The following is a 22,804-nucleotide window of genomic DNA, read 5'->3' as shown; positions in this document are numbered from 1 at the left end:
CATTCACAATTGCATTAAAAAAATTAAACACATAGGAATTAACCTAACCAAGCAAATGAAAGACCTACAATGAAGGATACTGTACTTTGAAAAAGGAGATTGAAGAAGACATCAGAAAATGGAAAGACATCTATTATTCCTGAAAAGGCAGAACCAATATTGTCAGAATGGCTATTCCTGAAAAACTAATATACAGATTTAATGCAATCCCAATCAAAATACCCACAGCACTCCTCACAGAACTGGAGAAAACAATCTTAAATTTCATATGGGACCAGAAGAAGATCAAGGGATGAAGGGAGAGGAGAGGAAGGGGAAGAGAAGAGGATAAGAAAAAGAATTCCCATATGTCAGCTCTGGAAGGAAGGAAGGTAATCACTATGTGCTGCAAAAAAATACTAATAAAAATTGAAAAAGAAATTACCATTAAAAAAATTTACCAGGGGTTGGGGATTTAGCTCAGCGGCATAAGCACCTGCCTTGCTAGCAGGCGGTCAGGAGTTCGATCCCTGGAACCAATAAAAATGAAAAAGACAAAAAAAAAATTTACCAGTCATATAAGGGTTTTTAAAATCAAAAACCTTAAATATCACTGACCTGACGTCAAGCACTATTCCAGATTTTCTGTGCAATAATTAGTATTCACAACACCCATATTAGTGACTATAATTTACCTCAGTTTATAGACCAGAAAACTACAGCACGGAGACCATAAGGAACCATCCAAAGGTCACAGAGCCAATAAGTAATAGCACCAGGTGAGTGGAATCTCACAGTAGACTGGTTCTAAAAGCTGTGCTTATAAACAGTAGCTCTGCTGCCTTGTAGGGCTCTACCTGTCTGAAACCTATTTTCTCACGGTGATCATAAAATCAGACTCTTGTCACTAACAACCTTTTCCCTTAAGCTGTGAAGGAGAATGAAATGATTCCAAATATCGATCAAGAAAATAAGTACAAAGGAAATGTGCATTTCTTGTAAAGGCTAACACATTTGTGACAAAGACACCCACACACACAAATTGACTCAGATTTTTTTTTAAACCTCACTGAGAACAAAACCTAGATGCTTATTTTTAAAACTTCATCTTCCCTGAAAACAAACATTAATGTACAGCAATATTAGCAGATAATACTGATTAAAAAATTATGGACACATATACCAAAAATGAAGTTGTTTAGCTGCAAGACACAATTAATACTCAAAATGATAAAATAGTAGTTTTTCTTGTAACAGCTTTATAAAATGTAGCAAGTACAGGGATTTCCTACAAAGTAGGCAACAAACTACGATGCTCAACAATACAGTATCATGTCCACTACTAAGTATTTAATTTTTATACCAAACTACTTATAGGTTTTAAGTGTGATTTGTACATGGACAGTTCTCCAAATTTTATTTACTTATTTATTATTTCTAGCATTAAATGTGTCTGGGAATCACATACTATTTTTCGTTCCCTCAACATGGAGAAAGTTTTATTCCCCTGGGAAAGCAAAGTGTGAAACTTACAGTTGGATGAGAAGCGACTGCTGCTTAACAGAAAGTATCTAATTATTAAACTAGCAAATCCAATCACCTATAATTCATACTGCAGCTGCTGAATGCTAACACTGATGGACAGTAGCCACTGGAAGACCTCCTTGACTTATATACTGTTTTTCAATATTTTGAATGCTTTCACATGCACTGCGCCATTGACCCCTAGGCCACGCTACAGGGAGTAAAGATTATAGCACCATGGTTTGCAGGGGTCAGCGGAACCTGATGACCCCAGCTGCCCATGGCTGTGAAGGGTCAGAGCTGACATGAAATGCCTCTTTCTGTTGCTAGATTCCATCTCACAGCTTCGTTTTTCAGTTTTGGTTTTTATTAGCGCGTGTTACGACCACATTCATCATGGGGAGCTGGAATACGGACATAACACATCTTGACTCTTTCTTCATCTGCTTCCCTTCTTGTCGCCCTCTCTACCCCACCTCTTGGTCCCTTTTGCACTCACAAGGAATCTTCCAGTTTTGTTGGAGCAGCCATAAAGCCGGGGCGGATGGTCTTCGGCCTGCGTTTCCATCAGTGGTGAGGTCTGGTAGTCTTTTTTCCCTCCGAGGGAGGCCCAAAACTCCTCTGTGGAAAGCAGAATTATTCAGTGCACCCTCAGGAGCAGATGGTTGGTATTGTTTTATATTGACAATAATATTACCTGTCCTTAGCTTCCATGACAAGTTACTCAAATGTGCTAGATATCACCACTCGCTCTTGCCACCACTGGAGGGATTCACAACCCTCTTTAACCATCCAGAAATACTCCTTCCTTATTAAGAAAGGCAAGCAGCAAACACAGCCAGGTCAGTTCTGACCCCAGAGCACACACCTGGCTCCTCGCCTTCCTGAATCCTCGTGGTGCTGCACCCCAGGACGCTTGCCACATATTCTGCTCCCTTCTCCTCCTCCAGGCTGGCGCCTTTTCCTACCCAGATGTAGCCACCGTTGTGAGGCAGCTTCAGGACAAAAGCATCATTGGAATTCAATGAATTTGCATCAACATCAACCTAGAAAAAAAAAATAAGACGATGACTGAAGTTCACTGCTGCTCCTTCCAAGACGCTGTGACTGGAACAAACATGCATAGCTTCCGGCCTGCCCCAGGGAACTCAGCCAGGGCTGCACTGGGGCAGCATTAAAGCACCTAAAATGATGGAAGATGAGCACCTTGGTCACTGTCACTTGACCACCCAGCTCCCCTCAGACAGCAGCACACTTCAGTGATGAGAGGCACAGCTGCTGGCATTCTCAAGACATGGCCAGGGGTTGGTGACACTCGGGGAAGTGATGCTAAGTCCTCTCCCAGCAAGAATGAAGCCTTCTGGACCACACTTACAGGAACCCGTGAGATGTGACAATGGAGAATTACAGGAACCAGGTCTGGCTTTCAGAAGTCCTGATTTCTAACCCATGTGTCCCCTCATTGGTACAGAGGAAAATGCCCATGTGATGACAAAAAGCAGAGAGATCAGTGTTCAGACTGATGTGGCCCAGAGATGAAGCTCGGAAGCCTCATAAACAGAGAGCAAAATAAAAGACAGCTCACAGGAAGTAGGGAAATCTTTTTCCATTAGGAAGGGGACCAAGGGATGAGGGCATCAAGGAGATGGAGCTTGATGGGAAGGGGACCACGGGAGGGACCCCACAGGGAAGAACGGAGGATGAACACAGAACTAAGGTGTGTTACGTCTGTGCACCAACTCCCCATGATAAATGTAATCATTATGTACTACAACCACGGAGTAATAAAACTTTTTTTTAACTTTTAAAAAAATTTTAAAAAGAAAGCATTAGCCTGCCAGGAGAGGAAAACAGGAAGCTGTGTAAAGGACCCTGGCTAGTGCATTGTGCAGAAGGCTAGGAAATAGGGTGACTTTGTATGTGACTGATAGTGGTGCTGCAGAATGGCAGCTGGGGAAGAGACCAGGGGGATCTCAGTGCAATGTGTGGTGGCATCTTTCATCTGAAATCATCTGCGAGGGTCCACAGATGATAGTTTTACTATTAATTTCAATTTTTTTAATTCCTCACAGTTGTACAAACAAGAAGCTGATCTTCTCTTACGGATGAGATCAGTACCCGCGCCAGCACTTTAGACCAGGGACTGAAGGAGATCGCTGTGCAAGGGACCAAGACGGAAGCTCGGGAGCTCAGCTGCTCAGAGGCCAAGCAGAGGGAAACCAGCAAAACAGCTCCCAGCAGGAAGGTGGCAAGTCTGGGGAAATCACGGGGAGTGTACGCTGTCAACACCCACGGGGAAAGGGCGGTCAAGGGTGAAGGTGGACGGCAGCAGATGCCAGCAGGGAGTGACGAGACCTTTGTGAGCCAGGGCTGGGCACTGGCACACCAGATAAAGCCAGGCCCGGGGCGAGTGCTCCGGAGAGAGCCGGTGGGCAGCACCACATCTGCGTCGGGCAGGGGTGATGTCCACATTTCCGAGGATTCTTGGTCTTATGAAGGATGGAGAAATGATGACTTTCCTAAGACATCTATGGATTTCAAAGTACATGACTGAGGATATGAGAGTAAATCAGTGATACAGAAGAGAGAGAAGACTGTTGCCTGCAATCAGGGTGAATGCAGAGAGAACAACTTATAAAAGTATGTGGGAAAGCAGGAAAGCAGAGAAACCTGGACAGAGGTAGGTGTGGGAGGAAGTGGGCCTCAGCCAGGAGCCATATTTTATTCTATGTACTAATCATTTACTCAATTATATATTGACATGCCATTTTATAAAAATATATTATTTATTGCTAACGTATAGGTAATGTTTTGACATTAATAAAATAATTGATTATATGTAAATTGCTAAACATTAGTTACTAATTTTTTTAAATAGAAATAAAACTTTACATTTCATTAAATGGAAGGGGAAGAAATCACAGACCAGAGGGTGGAATTTCAGGGGAAGAGAGAAGGTGATCACACGCGTCTTCACAGCTAACGCCCAATCAGAATTACTCATAGGAAGGGGCCAGTGAGAGACCGGAGGACAGAGATGTGCTCGGAGGGTGTGAAGGATGGAGAGGGCTCGCGGATGTGGCCTCGGGCCTGCAGCATGGCCACAGTGCGCCCCTTGGAGTAAAGAAGCCAAAGAATGGGAGATGGTTGTCAGAGACCGAATGACTAAACCCATTTCTGAGGAGCCGCAGTTATTTCTCACCGATGGCAGGATTTATTAAACGGCCCTGCGAGGGTGAGATGAAACAGGGTCAAAGAGAAGATTACAGGGAGAAAGGCCAGAGGAAGCGACAGGGAGACCATGGCTGAAATCACCAAAACAGAAAAGAGAGAGGACTGGCAGCTCCACAGACGATGGCACAAGAGGGCTGCAGGGCAGGGAGAGTCAGACAAAAAGGACAGATGCCAAAGAGGCCGGGGTGAGCGCAGACAGTGCCCTGTCCAGCCCCATTCAGGTCCCTGGGAAGCGGGCACCGGGGGTTCCACTGGAGAGGGCCTTCAGGAAGGGACGTCCTCAGAGGACACACTCGGAGCAAGAAGGCAAGGGGGCGGGAGGCTTGGAGACACCGGGATGGAGGGCACAGGCTGGCCGCATGCTCAAGGATCCTCTGAAGAATCTGCTGTTCACAGGTCCAGTCTAGAGATGGGCAGGGAGGCCTGGGGGTGATTTGGGAGATGCAGGTTTCGACAGTGACACGGGTGATAAGATGTGCGATGTCCAGCATGGCCAACTCTGCTGCCCACACCTGTCACACTTGTGCACACAGGGCCTCCCTCTCCGATTCCCTGGATGCTCAGTCACCCGCACACCACCACAGGCCTTTATCCCAGGCTTCTCAAGACAGAAGGTCACCGTGTGCCTGACCTGAGAGAATGATCTGTTACAGGGGCCTTAAAATTCATGGGCTTGGCTTCAGAGATGGTAAGAAGCCAGTACCCGGAGTTTAACTTTTAATCAAACTCCCCTGGCTTTCAAGTTTGTCTCTTGATGTCCAAGTGGATTCATTATAGGAAGGCAGGGAGTCTGCCTGTGCGTAGTGTAAGGCCAGCGTTTGCTGGTGGCTGAGGAGCATTAACCAGGGCATGTTCCGAGACGTTACCTCCACAATTCTGGTGACAGATGCCAGGTTTCTCCGGACCTGAAAGAGGCGCACAGGCGGAGCCGGGGCCTGCCCTTCTCTCTTTGATGTCCCATTCTTGTAAATAATGAGTGGTTTGTCTTTGAACAAACTCAGCAGGTGAGCAGGCTCTTTGCCTTGGGAGACTCGGATCTGGGGGAGTGAGTAGGAGAATAAAAGAGGTGTCATAAGGCGTGCAGGGAAAGGGGGCTGCATTTCTAAATATGATCATAGTTTCATTTTTTTGCAAACAAAAAGTATACCAAAAGTCAGAAGCAGAAGAGATGATGATTAACAAAAACATAGGTTAGTGATAATTCACGGTCACCTAGAAATCTTTCATCACTTCGGTCACACTGTGCCTGCAACTGTTTCTGCCTTCAAGGAATGTGAAGATGTAAGCTTACCCATCTGCATCTCCAAAGGGGGAAAAAAAGATTGAGTCTGCAACCTTCTATAAAAGCTATGCTCCTTTCAAGAGCACTGGTATTTTATAGATATTTATGGATATAGTAAATCGTTATGTGTGTTGGAGCTGGTTCTGCAGGTTAAAAGATGTGCGTTCAAATGCTTCAAAAATAAGGTGACACACTACTGCATTATTATTGCTTTATGCCCACGTACGTGAGATGAAACATTAAAAATTGGCAAAAATAAACTGAATATTTGGCCTTCTCACATACTTACAGTAATCACTAAGTGTAAGATGTGTTTAAGCAGCCTAGCTTTACATGACACAAGGACTTTTCAAAGATGAGGAAACCAAAGAAAATAACTAGCAAGTTACTTGCTCGATTCCACCTACTGACACCCAATATTGAATTATATTTTCCAATTCTCACATAAACTATTGGTGCATTTTTTTTTTTAACATAAAGAGTTTAAACACTAGCTTTTCCTAGTTTCCCCTGCTTTTCGTAGTTGCTCTGCCGGGAGCTGAAGTGAACCGTCTCACCCATCCTGGCTGGGCCATTCCACATGCTGGCTACTGGGGTCCTGACACACTCACCATTCTAGGGAGACCCGGGCAGCGAAATAACTGAGCTCATAACTATGTTTCAGCCAGCAGGCATTCAATAAGTGAGAGACTAATCGTGAAAATATGTCCTCAGAGTCCCAGCACTGTGGACGAAGTTAGTGAGGAATATTTAAGAAAGACTGCTTTGTGTTTCACACAACCTTGAGGAAACTTCAACTGCCAGCACAAGGAATTGGGGCACTGACCAAGGCCCACGCTTTCTTGTGAAGAACAGAAAGAGAGTGACAGGCCGATTAAAACAGATTCAACACAATTTGAAACAGCAACACTTTCAGTTTTTTTGAACAGTATGTAAAATACTGCCATCTAGTGACTAACCTGAAAATTACCATTTCATTGTTAATTTAGGATGCAACAATTCACTGAAATTAACAAAATATAGGCCACATATTCTCCTATAAACTATGCAGTATGTAAGGCACAGTGAGTGTCTTCCCCTTTTTTAATAACTTAGTAAGGAGTAATTTTTTGGTGCCGGGAACTGAACTCAGAACCTCGCACTTGCCAGGTAGGTGCCATGCCGCTGAGATGTATCCCTGGCCCCTGGTAAGGAATACTTTAAAGACCAACTAAATAGCAAAGATAATGTCACTTCTTAGCTAGACGCATTCTATTAAAGAAATTAATGCAATCAACCAGAAGCAGAGTTGAGTGCATGTCAATAACTCAGTCTTTTTAACTTGCTAATTAATAAGCTAGCTAGCTAACTTCTTAAAAACAGTTTAATGTGTTTTTATACTTAGATCTACCTTGATAATACTTGTAAGTACCAAGATGGAAAGAAACTAGACAGAAGACCAAATTCAGTCTCCACATCTTATATTCTATGCTCTGAACTACCTGACTTACCTTAAATTTAATTATTACACCTGAAGTGTAATAATACATTTTAGAGATTTGAAAACAAGACAAAACAAAAACCTTGTATACAGCATTGAATTTTGGCTCACTCAACACCAGGCATAAGGAAGTTAACGGGACACACTCCTGCGGAGTGAACAGAAGCCTCACACAGCTCTCCCTGGGCTCACTTCCCTGGCCAAATCAGCACTGCTCTGTTCAAAGCCCAGTAGAGAAGGCATGTTTCCCAGCAGATATGAGCAGACACTGTCCCAAAAACTGGCCAGAGAAAACATAGTGCAGACAGAAAATGCCCAAGCAGCACTGTACGCAACTCAAGCTGTAGAGAAAAGGAATAAAAGAGAAAGACAGAGACAGAGATCTTAGACTAGCTATAGCAACAGGGAACAAGCATGTGTCACTCCTGGTTCCTGAGAGGAGACACACACACTGGAGTGTATTAGAGTAAACAGGGTCTCTTTGAACTTGGCATTTCATTTTTTATTAGATAAGGAAAATAACCAGCACAGACCAATGAATTCCCGTGCCTACTAATATAAGGATCCTGAAACAAACAGCAGATACTCCACCATACACGTAAGAAGAGGACCATTTGAACTTAAGATGAAACGTTGAGCCAGGCTGCAAAAAGCCTCATCAGTGAGGCAGTCAAAACGGACACTGGTATCATCTGATACTTGTACAATCAGTCAAGACACTATCTCTTTCTACTGTTTTCTGTTTGTATCAGTCTGTCTTTATGTACACATATATGTGTATATGCTGTAAACGTGTGTATACACATGCACACACAGAACTGGATTCATTTATTTTTATCTTTAATTGCTATTTTGAATTTGGGTTCAGTCATGATCAACAAGTTATTTAACAGAGAAAGAGCCCATTCTTCTCCTTCACTCCAACCTCTGCTTTCCCAGTTCCTCTCTCTCTCTTCTCCCTTTTCCCTTTATTTCTTCCCCGGAGTCTCCCCCACCCTTCTTCTCTGCCTGTCTACCTTACCTTCCCTCTCTTCTCACTTTTTCCCCTCTCCCTTCTCCTCCCATTTCTGTCCTTTTCCTCCTCTTCTCTCCCACCATCCTTTCACTTTTAGGTGTTGGACTTTGTTGCAGCCAAGATTCTGATATACGAAAAGGAAAAATAAGAAACAATGTTCTCTTTCAAGGTTAATCCCACTCTACCTGTGCAAAGCATAACTCAGATATTTTTTATACTTTAAGAGTATTTGTCAGGCATGATGATGCATTCCGGTAATAACAGCATTCAGAAGGCAGAAGCAGGAGGATCACTGAGAGCTCAAGGCCGGCCTGAACTTCATAGTGAGACCTTGACTCAAAAAAACCACCAAAACCAGAATATCTACAATGTCACTCTACTATTTATCTGTTAATTAGAATTACTCAGCTGAGTTTATTCTACACTGTTGTGGGGTTTTGTTGTTGTTGTTGCTGAATTATCATGCACATACTTATTATCTTATAATTCTGGAGGTCAGAACCCAAAATGAGCTATAGGCTAATTTATTCCCTGGGCTAAAATCTGGGGCAATTTTGTCAGACTACCCAATCAAGCTACAGTCTAACACAGAGTTATACTCCTCTCTTGAATAGGGACGAATTTTTCTCCTTGCCTTTTCTACTTTCTAGAGGTTTCCTGTGTTCCTCCTCTGGGACCCCTTCTCTGGTCAAAGCTGGCACCACCAGGTGTGTCATTCCCACACCGCATCCCTCTAACTCTGCCAGCCACTCTGCCTGACCCCTAAGGACTCTGGGTAATCCAGATCATCTCCCTACCTCGAGGTGCACTAATAGGGAAACCATAATCCTATCTCCAACCTTAACTCTCCTTTGCCTTTTAAGACAACACATTCTCAGGTTTCCCACAGACCATGTGCCCACTTGGGGGCACTGTTCTGTCTACAGCCACTTAATAGTAGGAAGTGATAACACAGGTAGAACCAAGGTTCAGTGTCAGATTACTGTCCTTGATATAAGACTCTTTGGGGCTCCTAAATCAGTTCTCAGTTAGTTGTTGCTTTTATTTGCTCCTCTCTTTCTAGGACTGAGAGAACTAGCATGGTACAAAACCAGGAATATTTGAATTTCAAAATGAAAAGAAGGTAATTTAAAGAAAATGTCTATTTCCCATACCAACATGGGTGGGAAGCTCTAGTTTGTAACTAAGCTAGCGAGCGATACTTGGACTTATGATGTTAAAAGCATCACAACCTGCACGGCCTCCCCTCCAAGGGACCGATCCAACTGGACAGTCAGGAACGCAGACATGGTCAGCTCATCTCGTGTGGCACTAGCTCCTTGCCTAGAGGAATGAAAGTAAAATACATTAGCTTGTATTTAAGTTTTAAGACTTTCTCATGCAGGCATTTAAAAAAAAAGACTTTGGTTATTATGGAAGATTAAGAAGAAACTAACCATTTTGAATATGATACAATGCTCTGTCAAAACTCTAGTTGGTTTCAAACCACTATGAGTGAGCCCTGAATTATCCAATGTGCTTTCTAGAACTGGACATGGCAGCCATTTTTATCCCCATTTTAACAAAATTAGGCCTTAGCTGCTTACATAACTTAGTCAAGCAACCTTCAAGTTGGACTCCCAAGTTGCTGCTTTCTCTCTCCGTAGAGAAAATAATCTGTCTGAGTGTAACCCCACAAGGCTGTTATTAGAGTCTTTTATTTTCCATGAGTAGTTAAGGAGCACAGAACCAAATGTCTGGAATGCAGAAAAATCAAGAAAATAATTACCAGAACTAAGCACCAGAGAAGCTCTCTTTTGCCTTACTGAAAATTCTATAGAGACTTATTAATGAAGGCTAAACTGTCAAGAGCCAGAAAGGGATCAATAAATCAATCCATCCAGTTCGTTTGCAACTGTTCTTTACAGGGTGGCTTGTGGCTGCAACCCTGCATCACCTTCAACCTTTGAGAGGCCTGCCTATTGGAAGGCAAAAAACAAAATAAAATCAAACACCCCAAAGCGTTTATTGGACATTGCTTTTAGCCAGGTCTGTCCTCTCTGACTAGAAGTTAGTAGAAAGAATATTAAACTTTTCACTAAAAATCATGACATAATACATTTTGAATCCTGTGTTTAGGAAAAAGCAATCCTCTGTGACATGATGTCTTCTTTATAGATCTGCGGTGCTTGGTGTTCATTCAAACTAAATGCTGGGTTAAAATGGAATGTACTACTCGACTCTTCTGTTGTCATTTTCCAATGTTTGTTCCATTTCAATTGCCTAATATTTCAGAGGAAAGATCACTGAGGAAATTATTTTCCTGCTATCCTTTCATAACTGACAAAGACACATTTGTGAACTCAGAACTTGATTTAATTCTAGACTTGCATCTCTAACGCTGCTTCCTGGACCTCATGTACTTCATCCCTATATCCAAATTAGCACATAAGCTGGAAATTTGTTTAATTTGAATGGCAGTCTTCAAAAGAACTACTTATTTTCTTCTTTTTTATTTTAAAAAGGATATAGCCAAGGAAAATAAAACAACAGAAAACCAAGCAAAACAAACCAGTATAAGTGATACAGGATTAGAATCAATATGAAATCAGCAATAGTTCCCATTCTTTTTTTTTTTTTTTTCTTTTTCTTATTTTCTAAATGTCTCTTTACTACCTTTATGGAAACTTTTGAAATTCCACAAACCACCCAACATGAATAAGTGTATACGTTTATATTTAATATTTGTGATTTTAAGTGGCAAAGACCTGAAACTCTCAAGTTCTTCTAATTCTCAACACTTCAAATTGGAAAGAAAGCTAAATGAGCCCCCTGCCTTCCAGAGCCGAGGCCAAGACAGAAACTGTTAACATTCTCATTGTCTTCCTTTCTGTTTGCAGAGCGGGCCAAGCTTGTCTTCCCAAGTTCCTTCCATGCACTCTCCTTATTTATGTTCAAACAAAAAGCCTGGGCATCACCCTTAACTTTGTCAAAGTCTCAGCTCCTCATAAGTAGTTTCTCTGATGCAGACTCCTGAACATAAAGTTTGCAAATCTGCCTCCCTCTCGTATCCCTGCTGCCATTGGGTACAGTGAATACGGGCCCCATTATCATTCAGCGGGATTTCTGCAACAAATCCCATCAGCTTAAAGTCCTGCCAGCCAATCCATTCCTGCCACGTCAAGAATAATTTCTCTAAAAGGAAAACTAATTATGTCACTCCTTTGTATAAACTCTAAGAGCTCCCAATTCCCTGAAACAAACTTCGCCCTTCCCAGCATGACTTAGCAAGCCATTCACAATCGGGCACCATCTAATTGCTCCCACCCTCCGTCTTTGCTAGGAGAGGGGAGCACACGTTTACCTGCACTGCTTGGAACTGTTCTGCTCCTTGCTGGTCTGACTACAGCAGCTCCCCTTCGCTCCGACACACAGGCCACTTCTAGGAGCCTTCACCAATAGCCTCGGAGTGCATGGAGTGTCTGCAGTTCCCGGCAGCTCACCTCACTTGCTCACATAGATGTGCCCTAGAAACGCCCTCTTGACTCACTTAGTCCTCTTCTGCTTGACCTAAGTGCTACTAGCAATTATATTTTGCACATTCAAAACAGAATTAAAACAAAGACTATGAAGCCAAATGAACAAAAAAGTTGCGTGGGAACAGCTAATTCATCCCTATAAATACTGTGCTCTGCACAAACACTTTTCTAATTAAAAATTTGTAAAATATACAGCTCCAGGCCCGAAATGCTGCTCCACCAGACACAAGAGTTGTAGCACTGGATTAAATTACTTTCCTATGATCCTCCTCACTATTTTTTATGTAAGAGCAATAATATATCAAATAACTAGCACTTTGCCGGCACCAGCATGTCACTCAAAAAAAGGGGGTGGAGTTCCCTAGACAACTTGACCATTGAATGAACAACCAAATGCATTTATCTTGGAAAAAATATGGGGGGCGGGGGTCAGTGGAGTCAGCAATGTCTCTGAGTATGGGTTCTCATTTAAGGAGTGTGTATCAGAAGCTCAGGAATCCCATCACCAGAGTCTGGTTTACTGAGCGCTCTTCCAATAGTCTAAAAGCAACACCTCAGGCAGTGCCTGTCAATCACTATAGTATCTACAAGTCCAGCAATGATCCTGTACCATCTTCCTTAGTAAGTCGAAGGTAGGGCCTGAAAGCCTAAATTTGCCACAGACCCACCCCCCCCCAATGCTTCTGGCTGCCAGACCACTCTGACTATCTCCCACGTATCTCCTGCACCTAACTGAACCTGAGGCACTGGGAGGCTCAAACAGTGTGACTGGGAACAGTGTGAGACTCACTGGAAGAAACATCACCATCTCCACAGAGTCCTGCTGAGTTTATTCCACCTTGCTATTGTCCCATAGGCAAAGGGAGAACCCTGCCCTGACCTTGTATTTTCTACCCACGCTTCTCAGGTGTAAGATCTTTTTTAAGTATAATTTCCTGCTTTCTAGTCTTCTCAGTAATATTCTATTTCACCTCATTTCACTTAATACAAACTTAGAGAATTGCACATTAGTATAGGATTTGTTTCACGGTCCCTATGTTTGAAATAGCCCAGTGGTGGGGGAGGAGGCATGTCCATTACTGGATTGAATGTCTGGTTCTTCATCTGGGTGCAGGGGCTCTGACCGAGTAAACCTAGCCTTCGAGCTACAATTGTGATGGAAAACCTTGTAGCAGGACACACTGGCATATTTTCCCCATCCCTGCTATCAATTTTATGGGAATGAAGACTAAAGATGCGTTAATCTGAGGCCTCTGGAGTATGCATCGATGAAATCACCAGTTATATCTCCTACTGAGTTTGCCTTACCACCACTTCATAGCTTCAATCCCGGTGGCCTACGTGAGTTTTCACAATAGAAAGTCAGCACCCAGTGCTGGCCACTAGAGTGTTTGCCTGCATAGGAAATGAAATATCAGACCACAGATCCAGCAGGAGAACACTACTATTTGGGATGTGAAAACCTGTTATGGCTTGGTTTGTGTCTTGATGTCCCCCCAAAGCCTCACGCAGTCATGGGTGGGACTTTTTCAGAGGTGGCAGGATCTAGAGTGTGTGACACCAGGATTGATTCACGGTGCAACGCTAGCCTCAAGGGCACTAGAATTAAGAGTGTGAGTGCCTGAACAAAATATAAAGGTTAGAAAGAGCTGTGGTCTCCCTTGTTGCCTTTGCTGTCCTCTGTTCACCATGAACTGTTCTCTGTGATGCCCCTCTGCCAAGCCACCTGCCTTGGACATGGCTATTACGGAGGACTGAAATCTCTACACACTGTGAGCAAAAAACCTTTCTCCCTTTAACTTTGGATGTCAGGTATTTTGTCTCAGCTACGAGAGAAAAGTAACTAAGACAAAACCTTCTTCCTAGAACAGAGAGGATTATTATCTCACTACTCTTGTCTGCAGACAGCAGCCATGAAGCAGTCAAAATCATGTTTAAAAGAAAACACTACGTGTATGTCATCCAAATCCCACAGGATTATGCTCCCCCATCCTGCAGAGAACTTAATACTCAACCATAATCTGGCCCCTGCAGAAACTGAGTTCTTGGGCTGGGGATTTAGCTCAGTGGCTTAAACGCCTGCCTGGAAAGCATGAGGTCATGAGTTTGATCTCTGGTACAAAAAAAGGAGCTCTTGTAGAATAAGTAGACTTACCATGTGTAGATAATCTTTCCTCTGGGATAAGTGTAGAGAATAATGTAGCAGTCACCACCATAGAATTCACCATAAGACTTTGGGTCAATCTCAACTCTACCATTGCTCTCTACCCGCCAAATCTAAGGGAAACATAATAGGTACACAATATTGAACATCTTCAATCTAATATTTCTTATAGGCTTTAAATAATTTTTATTTTATATTTATTATTAAACAACTTTTAAATTATTTTCTAGCCAGTTTACAAATCAAGCGAAGACCAGGCATGATGGCACATGCCTGTAATCCCAGAACTCTGGAAGGCTGAGGCAGGAGGATCACAAATACAAGCCCATCCTCAGAAATTTAGCAACTTAGCAGGATTCTGTCTCCAAATAAAATTTAAAAAATTTTAAAAGGGCTGGGGAGTAGCTCAATTCTGGATTTAATCCCCAGTATTTAAAAGAAGAAGAAGAAGAGAAAGAAATTTGATCAAACTGGCAATTGATTTGTTTTTCATGACTTACATTTCTTTTGCTTCTTCTACAATATTCAGCCCAGTTCTAATCCTGTTAATTATTAAATCTACTATTCAATCAATTAGTGAAAATAACGACACTCTGGTGCAATAAAAGACTAAATTATTCAACTCAGAAATATACCCATCTTTTAGAGAGTAAAACTTTTTCACTGATTATGAAATAACTTTTTTTCTTCTTCCTTTGGTTTAAGACATGAGACTATTACTTTCTGAGGCAAGAGCTGGTAGACTGTGACCAAATGTGAACCTTGCTTCAGTGGACTGAGTATCTGTGTCCCCCTACACCACTCAGTCTGAAAACTAAACCCCAAAGTGACTGGGAGGTGGGACTTTGGAGAAACAACTAGTCATGAAGGTGGGTTTGTTGGGAATTTGAGGGGCAAGGGAAAGATATAGAGAATGCCATGCTTAAGTCATACAGTAAAAGGTATACTGTCAAGAATATAAGTATGTTCACAGCAAGAAGGAAGAATTTCCAATCGGTTTAATGGCCATATGCCTTTTACTGTAACAAATTTTTGAATTTCAATATCCACCGTAGGTGATACCTTGGTTTATGAACTTAATCTGTTCTATGACTTGGGAAAGATGGCCGTGGCCACGTCTGTCACCCAGTGCAGTCTGTAAATAGAAGCAAAATTTTGCTTCTGAGGTGTGAGCGTGTTTTATGATTACCCACACTGTGTCCACCACCCACAGCAATTTCTGTCAAATAAAACATGACGTGTCCTCATCCACTTTATCTAGCAGATTCAGCATTATGTGACTTCTGGTTCTTCTCCAAAGTCAAAGGGACCATGAAAGATAAATGCTTTAAATCTATCAGGACATAGAGGCAGTTACAACAGTACAACTAAAGACCCTACCAAAAGGACTTCCAGAATTGCTCAAGAAAGTGTCAAGAATAATAAGACTGTCTGAACTGAATGCAAATATTTTGAGGGCCAGTTCATGGCAATGTGTGTTTTCCTGTGATAATTAAGAAAGAAAAAACTTTCTATGCATTTTCAATCACAAGGCATTTTCTAAAAGGGACCCTGAGAGTCCTCCAGCAACTTCTCCATCTTGTAAGGACACAGCAGAAAGATGGCTGTCTATGAGCCAGGAGACAGACCAGGACCCAACACCGAATCCATCCAAGTCTTAGCTTTGACTTCTCAGCCCTCAGAGCTGTGAGGGGTCAGTGTTTACTGTGTAAGCTGCCAGCCTGTGGTATTTTTGTTACAGCATCCCAGATGATGCCAACAACACGAATTCTATTTCTAAAAAGCACTAGCTAGGCATAAACCTGGAAGTGCTTTTATTCTGCTTTTATTCCTCATCTTCACTGCAAATCAAAGACACCCCGAGATGCAAGGATGAAAAGTGGAGAAACAGCAGAGTAACCCGTGAGGAAGGGGCTGCAGGCTCCATGTGTGCCTGGTCCTGAGGAAGAGCAGGGCGGCGCTTGGCTTTGAAATGCAGAAGTGAGGTGGAGAGGAGTGGTTCTGGGGCTCAGAGAGAAGCCCCCACGTGCCACCCAGTGAGCAGAGACACAGCATGGCCTTGCTAACCCAGAAGCCTAATACAGTCCCGGCTTTCAGCCGTAACAGGAGGCCACCTCACAGGGGCTGTGGCCTGAAATGGGGATCACTGCGGGATCCAGCCAGTGCAGAGAAGCCAAGGCGACCCCAAGGCCCTGTGGTACTGGTGCCTGTGTTGAGTTCCTAAAAGGACAGCCAAGCAGGAGACCCACCCAGGCCCAGAAGCTAAGAGCCCTTTGCTGGCAGCCCTGAGGGACATTTGTGACCTTGTCCCTTGCCATTTCCCACTCCATAAGCCCTGTGCAGCTTACATTCGCACATTGTAGCTTTGAAAGGGAATGTCTTTAATAATACAGTTTGGCCTAAGCACTGCGGTAAACCCTGGGAATGAAGCGATAAAATATTTTAATTCCTACCCTCAGGGAACTAGTGAGAGGCCTCGAAGAAATGCCCGGGTAAATGAACAATTCTATGGTAGTTACATGATAAATCCGTGGAAAATATCACTTATAAGTTGAACATCAAGAAGGCCTAGAAACGGCTTCTCACAGAAGTACAGATTATGATTGTCTGAGCTGCCACAGAGAGCAACAGCGTTAGTCAGACGGCAGAGGGAGAAATAGGAAAACCAGCCTGATGGTGAGGAAAGAGTCAGCCCTCAGGTGGGGGGCCAGCGAAATGAGGGGACCACGTCAAATCACCAAGGCCTCAAAGGCCTCGCTGACGGTAGGTGCTTTCAGGAGCCTCAGAAAAATTATAAACACTTTTTATAGACTGGGAAGTAATCTTACCCAGTTCTCATTAAATTAGCCAACTAAAGAGTGTATCGAAAGTGAAGAGATTTGAGTTAATGAGAATGATGAGGGAATTGTTAGCAATTTTAAAAAATCTAAAATGGAATAATCAACAAACTTAATTTGAATGCTCTGAAAAATCTGGTTTTAATAACACACATGCTCAATTTGCTTTCATGAATGCCTCCAACTCGTAAGGCAAGGAGAGGGAGTTTCTTCAGAACAACGGCCTCCCTGGACAACCCTCCCTCGGGCTCTCTGCCAGAAAAATTCTGGACCTAACACAAGATGGCCTCCTAAGGTCTCCTAAGGTGGTAGGTAGGCAACCTTGAATAAACTGCCTATCTTCTTAGCATTGCAACATACAAATCTGTGAAGTGGGCAGAGAAGATCGGACAGCAGGCCTCTCTTTGAGGCCTCAACTTCTATAATGTGGTATACAGTCCTGGACCACCTTTATTCCATTCTTCATCACTACATAAAATTTACATTTCAAAATGTCTGCAGTTTCCCGAAATTATATTAGCAAACACACTGGCATAAACAGGAAAACAAACAAAAGCAGGTATATGTATATATAAATACCTCCACTTTGCCAGAGCCATCATCCACCATATTGTGCTGGGCTGCCATCTGCGGAGAACTGTGTAACTTGGAGGCATCAAACGGAATTTGTTTTATCTGAGCCACTTTCTCTGTGACATAAACCTTTCCGAAGCCATCACTTTGATCTTTATCTTTCCAGTCCTTAAAAAACTGTTTAAAGATTGGTGTCTCACCTCCTTCTGGAAGAACCTGAATCTAAAATGTAAAAAAAAATAGTAACAAGCAAGAAAGTAAGAGATTGAGCAAAAATATTACTCTAGTAATGGAGAAAGAACTAAAGAAACAAAAATACTGTGCGGCTTCTGTGATTACAGATATTCATTTAGAACCCTGTGACACTAAAATAGTCCAACCCTGCTTTTCCTCAAAACTAAAGTAATTGCACTAGGTCTGAATGCTTAAGATAAGAATGAACTACTTCTGTGTGTTTGTCTTCCAATGTTAGGCTCATCAGAGATTTGTGACCTGGAAGAAATTATCTCACAGTGCTACCTGAGCCATGATACAAAGAAGAAAGGCACAGATGAGGCTGAGAAATCCAGACAGGAGAAGAGTAACTGACCAATGTCTAAAGTGATCTCAAGGAAGACGAATATTACCTTGGTACCAGCCCAAGTCTAAGATGTGTGCTCCAAGTTCAGTCAACCGCGGTAGATTATCGTGAGTTAAAGGTGTGGAGGAAGTGAGCAGGCTTTTTCTCATGATGCAACCCTAACAAAGTCTGATCTCAACTTTCTGCAAAATTGTACCCCTCACGGAGAACCAGGGACACAACACAAGACTGCACACACTGAAGTGGCGCTGACCCCCACACATGCATTTCTCCCTCACGGATTTTACAGGAATGTCACCACTGCCGTGCTTTTCACTTTCTTTCTGGCCAGTTCATTTTCCCACGTACCTGAGTATTGGCAGAGTAATTCATTTGCTGTAGAAATTGTTCCGCTGTTTTCATTGCGGCCTTCCTCTCCTCGGGATTAGCATCTTTACCTAAAGTAAAAAGTAAATTAAAGACAGACGAGGTGTCAGAGAGGAAAGGAATTTTATGATTAAAAATATTTGCATACCAAAAAATAAGCATAATTGAATTTAAATAAACCAATGTGAAAATGGCAAGTATTTTTAGAACATTTAAAATATTTCATCACAGTAATAAAGAGTATTTATGAAAAGATGCTTCTTCCATTGCCAAAATATTTTCTTTAAAACTCTCTCATCCCAGCCAAGTGACATGAGCAAGGGGAAGTATTTCAGGTGAGATTTTTATGGATTATATCTCCAAAGAGGTTTAATGTTTTCTTTACCCTCCCAAGAAATTTTACCTTTCCATATGAAAATTTTTTTTGCAGCACCATGGTCCAAAATAAAGCATTCTTCAGAAAGCAGCATTGCCATTGAGAAGGGATTTTCTTCTGCCACCAGAGTCACTTTCATGGAGCCACTTGCATCTGACACCTAACATAAAAACAAGAGCAGCACGGTTTCATTCTGGGAGGACACACGTCTTCCAAAATTACACTACAAGGATGGCCACGCAACCTCTAAGTGTACTAAGATTGACCTGCACCCTGGAAGAGCGTGAACTCTATGGCACGTGTTCGTCATCACCCGGGCACCGGTGAACCCCAGGCCCCTCCCTAGATCCGCAGTGACCTTTCAGCAGCAATCTGAATTGTGTGTTTTTAGAAAGTTAACACGAGGGATTCTGCTTTCACGTGTTTTTCTGGAACCCCAAATTATTTTCACTTATTTTATATGTTCCCTGTCCACGAGAGGGCGCCATGCCTCAGGATTAACATTTTCCATTGAAAAATAGTATTTTTTAGTCCTTAACCATGTCGATGAGGGAGAATAGCTTTGAATGGTAATGCGAATTAAATGATATTCATTAACAATAGGTTTTAGAGAAAGTAATGAAACCACAAAGTGCTCAGATAAGAATTTTTGTCTGAAAATATCAGACAAATATATAGCCATTTAGGAAGAATCCACTTCTTCATTATAAAAAGGAATGTATGTTACCCAAGTTAGCAACTCAATATTCATTTAAAACTGTATGTTTCTGAGCTAGAAAATCCTTGAAAGTGCAGTAACTACGGCTCCTTCCTGGTCCAGATGAGAAAAGTGCCACATTCTGCAGGGAACTTACTGCCTATTACACATCTCTTGCTTGGAAAGGGAAGGAACACATGAAGAATCCCAGTTTACCCATCTCTTTAACTGGGATGTCTTGTGGCGTTTGTTACCCTAACCAGCAATAAAAGCATAAAATTATACATGATTGGAAGGAAACTAAGTAATCATCTAGTGTTCTGTCTGTCTCTCTGCAAGCCCAAACTCCACTCTCTTCAGATAAACAAATCAAGGCTACGTCCTGCCCAAGGTCACAGAGCCAGTCATTCCCCAGACAGGTGCCATGGCACTAGGTCTGCCAGGACCCGGTGCAGGGCTGGTTTATCCTGCCTCCTTGCAGCTGACTGATCGAGGAGATTTTAACCCTCCTGTAACAAAGAAAGCCTTTATTATACCTACAGAAGATATTTTAAGCAAGGCAAAGATGTTGTAATCTTATCAAGACTTTAGAAGAAAAAGCTAACGAAATGTTTTATCTGATGGGCACATTTTATTAATTGAAATATATCAAAATCTTTTGGCTGCAAACTAATAGTAACATGATTTTTTCTGTAAGTTACAGCAAACATTTATTTATCATTTTCAATAAAAATAAAGTGATAAAAATAATTTTGACAAGTTTTCAGGAGAAAAGAACAGATCTTCCTATACATTTCTCTGTGACAGTAACAAGGAGTTATCAAGGACAGCAAAGAGAATCGCTCCCGTGCAGGCGTCCCCCACCACACCCCGTCCTGCAGAAAAGAGCCCGGGCCTGGCGAGCTCACCATGTACAGCTTCGCCATCTTCCTGTTACTGATGTCTGCTACAGCATCATCGTCATTGTCGCCATCCGGAAGCTCTGGCTTTTTCCCTAAAACCTAGAAAAAGTGAACAACAGATAAAAGATAAGTCTCATATTTAAAGGATGCAGAGGGGTTTTTTTTTTTTGTTTGTTTGTTTCAGATTTATTAAAACATCAGGACACACTGACAATTAAAACCACCAGCCTCATACATTTCTCATCAATTCATACAACATACACTGTTTCCTAGGGCCAAACCAGCCAATGACATTAAGCAAACAGTGAGTTCACTAGCAGTATGAATTTCCCAGAAGGCCAATCCCAAATTTGGAACCTCAGGTGTCTGGTTTTTGAAATCTTTTAGGAAATGAGTTATTCAAAAAATAGTAAGGTTTGGTTTTTTTTTTTTTTTGGTCTTTTTCCTTTTTATCGGAGTAAGTTCTTAAATTCAGTTCTGCAACAGAATTTATTCTGTGACTTCTGCTTCCAGAAATAATCTACAGTTTTTATTAATTTGTTGAACGAAGGCATCTGCCAAATGAATAAGCAAATGTATTTGTCTATTGTTCACGTGTGTGATACAATCCAAAAGCGTCAGTAAAGTATCAGGTAGAAAATACACGTTAATCTGCTGTTTAAAATATTAAACTCACCAAAAAATGTGTCTACAGACATTGTAATTATTCCATTAAATTAACTGACTCAAATACAATATGCAGATGTTAAAGATAAAAATAAAATATACTTCTTCCAAATAATGTGATTTTTATAAATATCAAGGTTCAGAAAAGAAAAAGAAGATATTTATTTAAATGCAACAGATATATAATAATTAATTTCTTATACAATGCTTTTATTCAGTATCCCTTATACTATATTACATGAAAATATACTCTGCTGAATAGCTATCAACTATTATAATGCCTACAACTAGCATTGCATAAATAAAGGTACAATCTGGAGTTAACTGTACCAGAACTCGCCCTCTGGGAGCATGACATCATTTTGTTTAGACAGTGACCAATAAAGAGTTTTAATTATCCACACCTGCTAACTCATAGAGTTTTTCTTTTTGGCTAAACGTAGGCTCATACCCAAAATTAAAGCATTTGCAAGCAAAGCTTTTTTTTAACATCTGTAGTTTGATAGAAGTACACATAACTTCTTCCTATTTCACAGTATCTATTGTACATTTCTGTTCTTACATGTTCAGTGTTTTACACCAGAGACAGAATGTGATATTTACACATGTGGCCGATTTATTTCATTTACAAGAATGGTCTGATGGCCCATCCGTTTAGTTATGCTGTTCAAAGGAAAAGGGAAAAAAAGGAGAGGAAAGAAAAAACAAGAAAAGAAGGATAAAATGAATACTGAGTTCTGCAAAAGGAGAGAAAGGGGCTTGAAAAGAGGGGATGGGAGTGGAGGAAAAAGAGGAATCAAGAGACAGCATGTACAGACACAAATTCCCTATGGTGAACGTGGTCACTCGGTATACCTAAATTGTACTGATAGCGTAAAACAAACAAACAAATAAATATTGGAGAAGAAAAAAAAAGTACACATAGACACACAGCTCATAAGAACCATCAAAAGTCTCCTCATGTACCCTTTCGGAATTCTGCTCCAACAAAGACAGTTGTTTGGAGTAAAGAATTGAAATTAAGAGTATATCTGATACTGAGTGGTCTCCCAGTGGGCCCACTGAGCTTGGATTTGGAGCATACTCTTAACTTAGTTTAGACAATTCCCATATCACCCAAATATCTTAGCCTCTCAAAGGACTATGACATAGCTAGGAATCGAACCAAAGGCACTCACTGTAAACAGGCCTAACTCCAGGGTAGAGGGTCAGGTATGTTGTCGGGTGCCCTACGGATCATTTTAAAACCCAGTTCAACAATTAAGTACTCACGCAGCATCTCACTGGGGAGTATAAATGAGTTGCCAAGCACCTTGCCCAACCTTGCCCAACCTTAAGGATTTTACAACCAGCCCAGAGAAAACACTTTCACTTTATTATAACTATGCCACATATTTTGATCTTCAAAATAAACTATCAGTCAAGTTCTTCCTTTGCTGCTAAGATCATGCCTAAATTTAAAGCACTTTCACTTTAGGTTAAGCGTATGATTGGCATTTAATTCATGCAACCTTCTGGATGTAAAATGATACCTATTATGACAAAACAAAGGGGTAAGAAAAGTCTTTTTAGAGAATCCTCCATAAAATAAAAATGTCATCAATTGCCCCA

General features: G+C 41.7%; 1 protein-coding gene across 1 annotated transcript in view; it reads right to left on the bottom strand.

Annotated features, from left to right (window-relative positions):
• Scin (scinderin) overlaps positions 1 to 22,804 on the bottom strand; it is an 83,530-nt gene that overhangs the window by 5,618 nt on the left and 55,108 nt on the right. Inside the window, exons 5-13 of the mRNA XM_003469864.4 lie at positions 20,534 to 20,626; positions 18,956 to 19,088; positions 18,535 to 18,623; positions 17,613 to 17,828; positions 14,188 to 14,309; positions 9,747 to 9,837; positions 5,604 to 5,774; positions 2,372 to 2,549; positions 2,003 to 2,124 (exon numbers count right to left, since the gene is read on the bottom strand). Coding sequence (XP_003469912.2) covers positions 2,003 to 2,124; positions 2,372 to 2,549; positions 5,604 to 5,774; positions 9,747 to 9,837; positions 14,188 to 14,309; positions 17,613 to 17,828; positions 18,535 to 18,623; positions 18,956 to 19,088; positions 20,534 to 20,626 — 1,215 coding nt within the window. The remainder of the gene's footprint in view (positions 1 to 2,002; positions 2,125 to 2,371; positions 2,550 to 5,603; positions 5,775 to 9,746; positions 9,838 to 14,187; positions 14,310 to 17,612; positions 17,829 to 18,534; positions 18,624 to 18,955; positions 19,089 to 20,533; positions 20,627 to 22,804) is intronic.

The sequence above is a fragment of the Cavia porcellus genome, unplaced genomic scaffold (genome assembly GCF_034190915.1).
Source record: "Cavia porcellus strain 051 isolate PalLab524CR breed Dunkin Hartley unplaced genomic scaffold, mCavPor4.1 scaffold_2, whole genome shotgun sequence".
NCBI lineage: Eukaryota > Metazoa > Chordata > Mammalia > Rodentia > Caviidae > Cavia > Cavia porcellus.
Note: the sequence above shows the minus strand (reverse complement) of the source record. Positions and strands in the feature narration are given on the sequence as shown.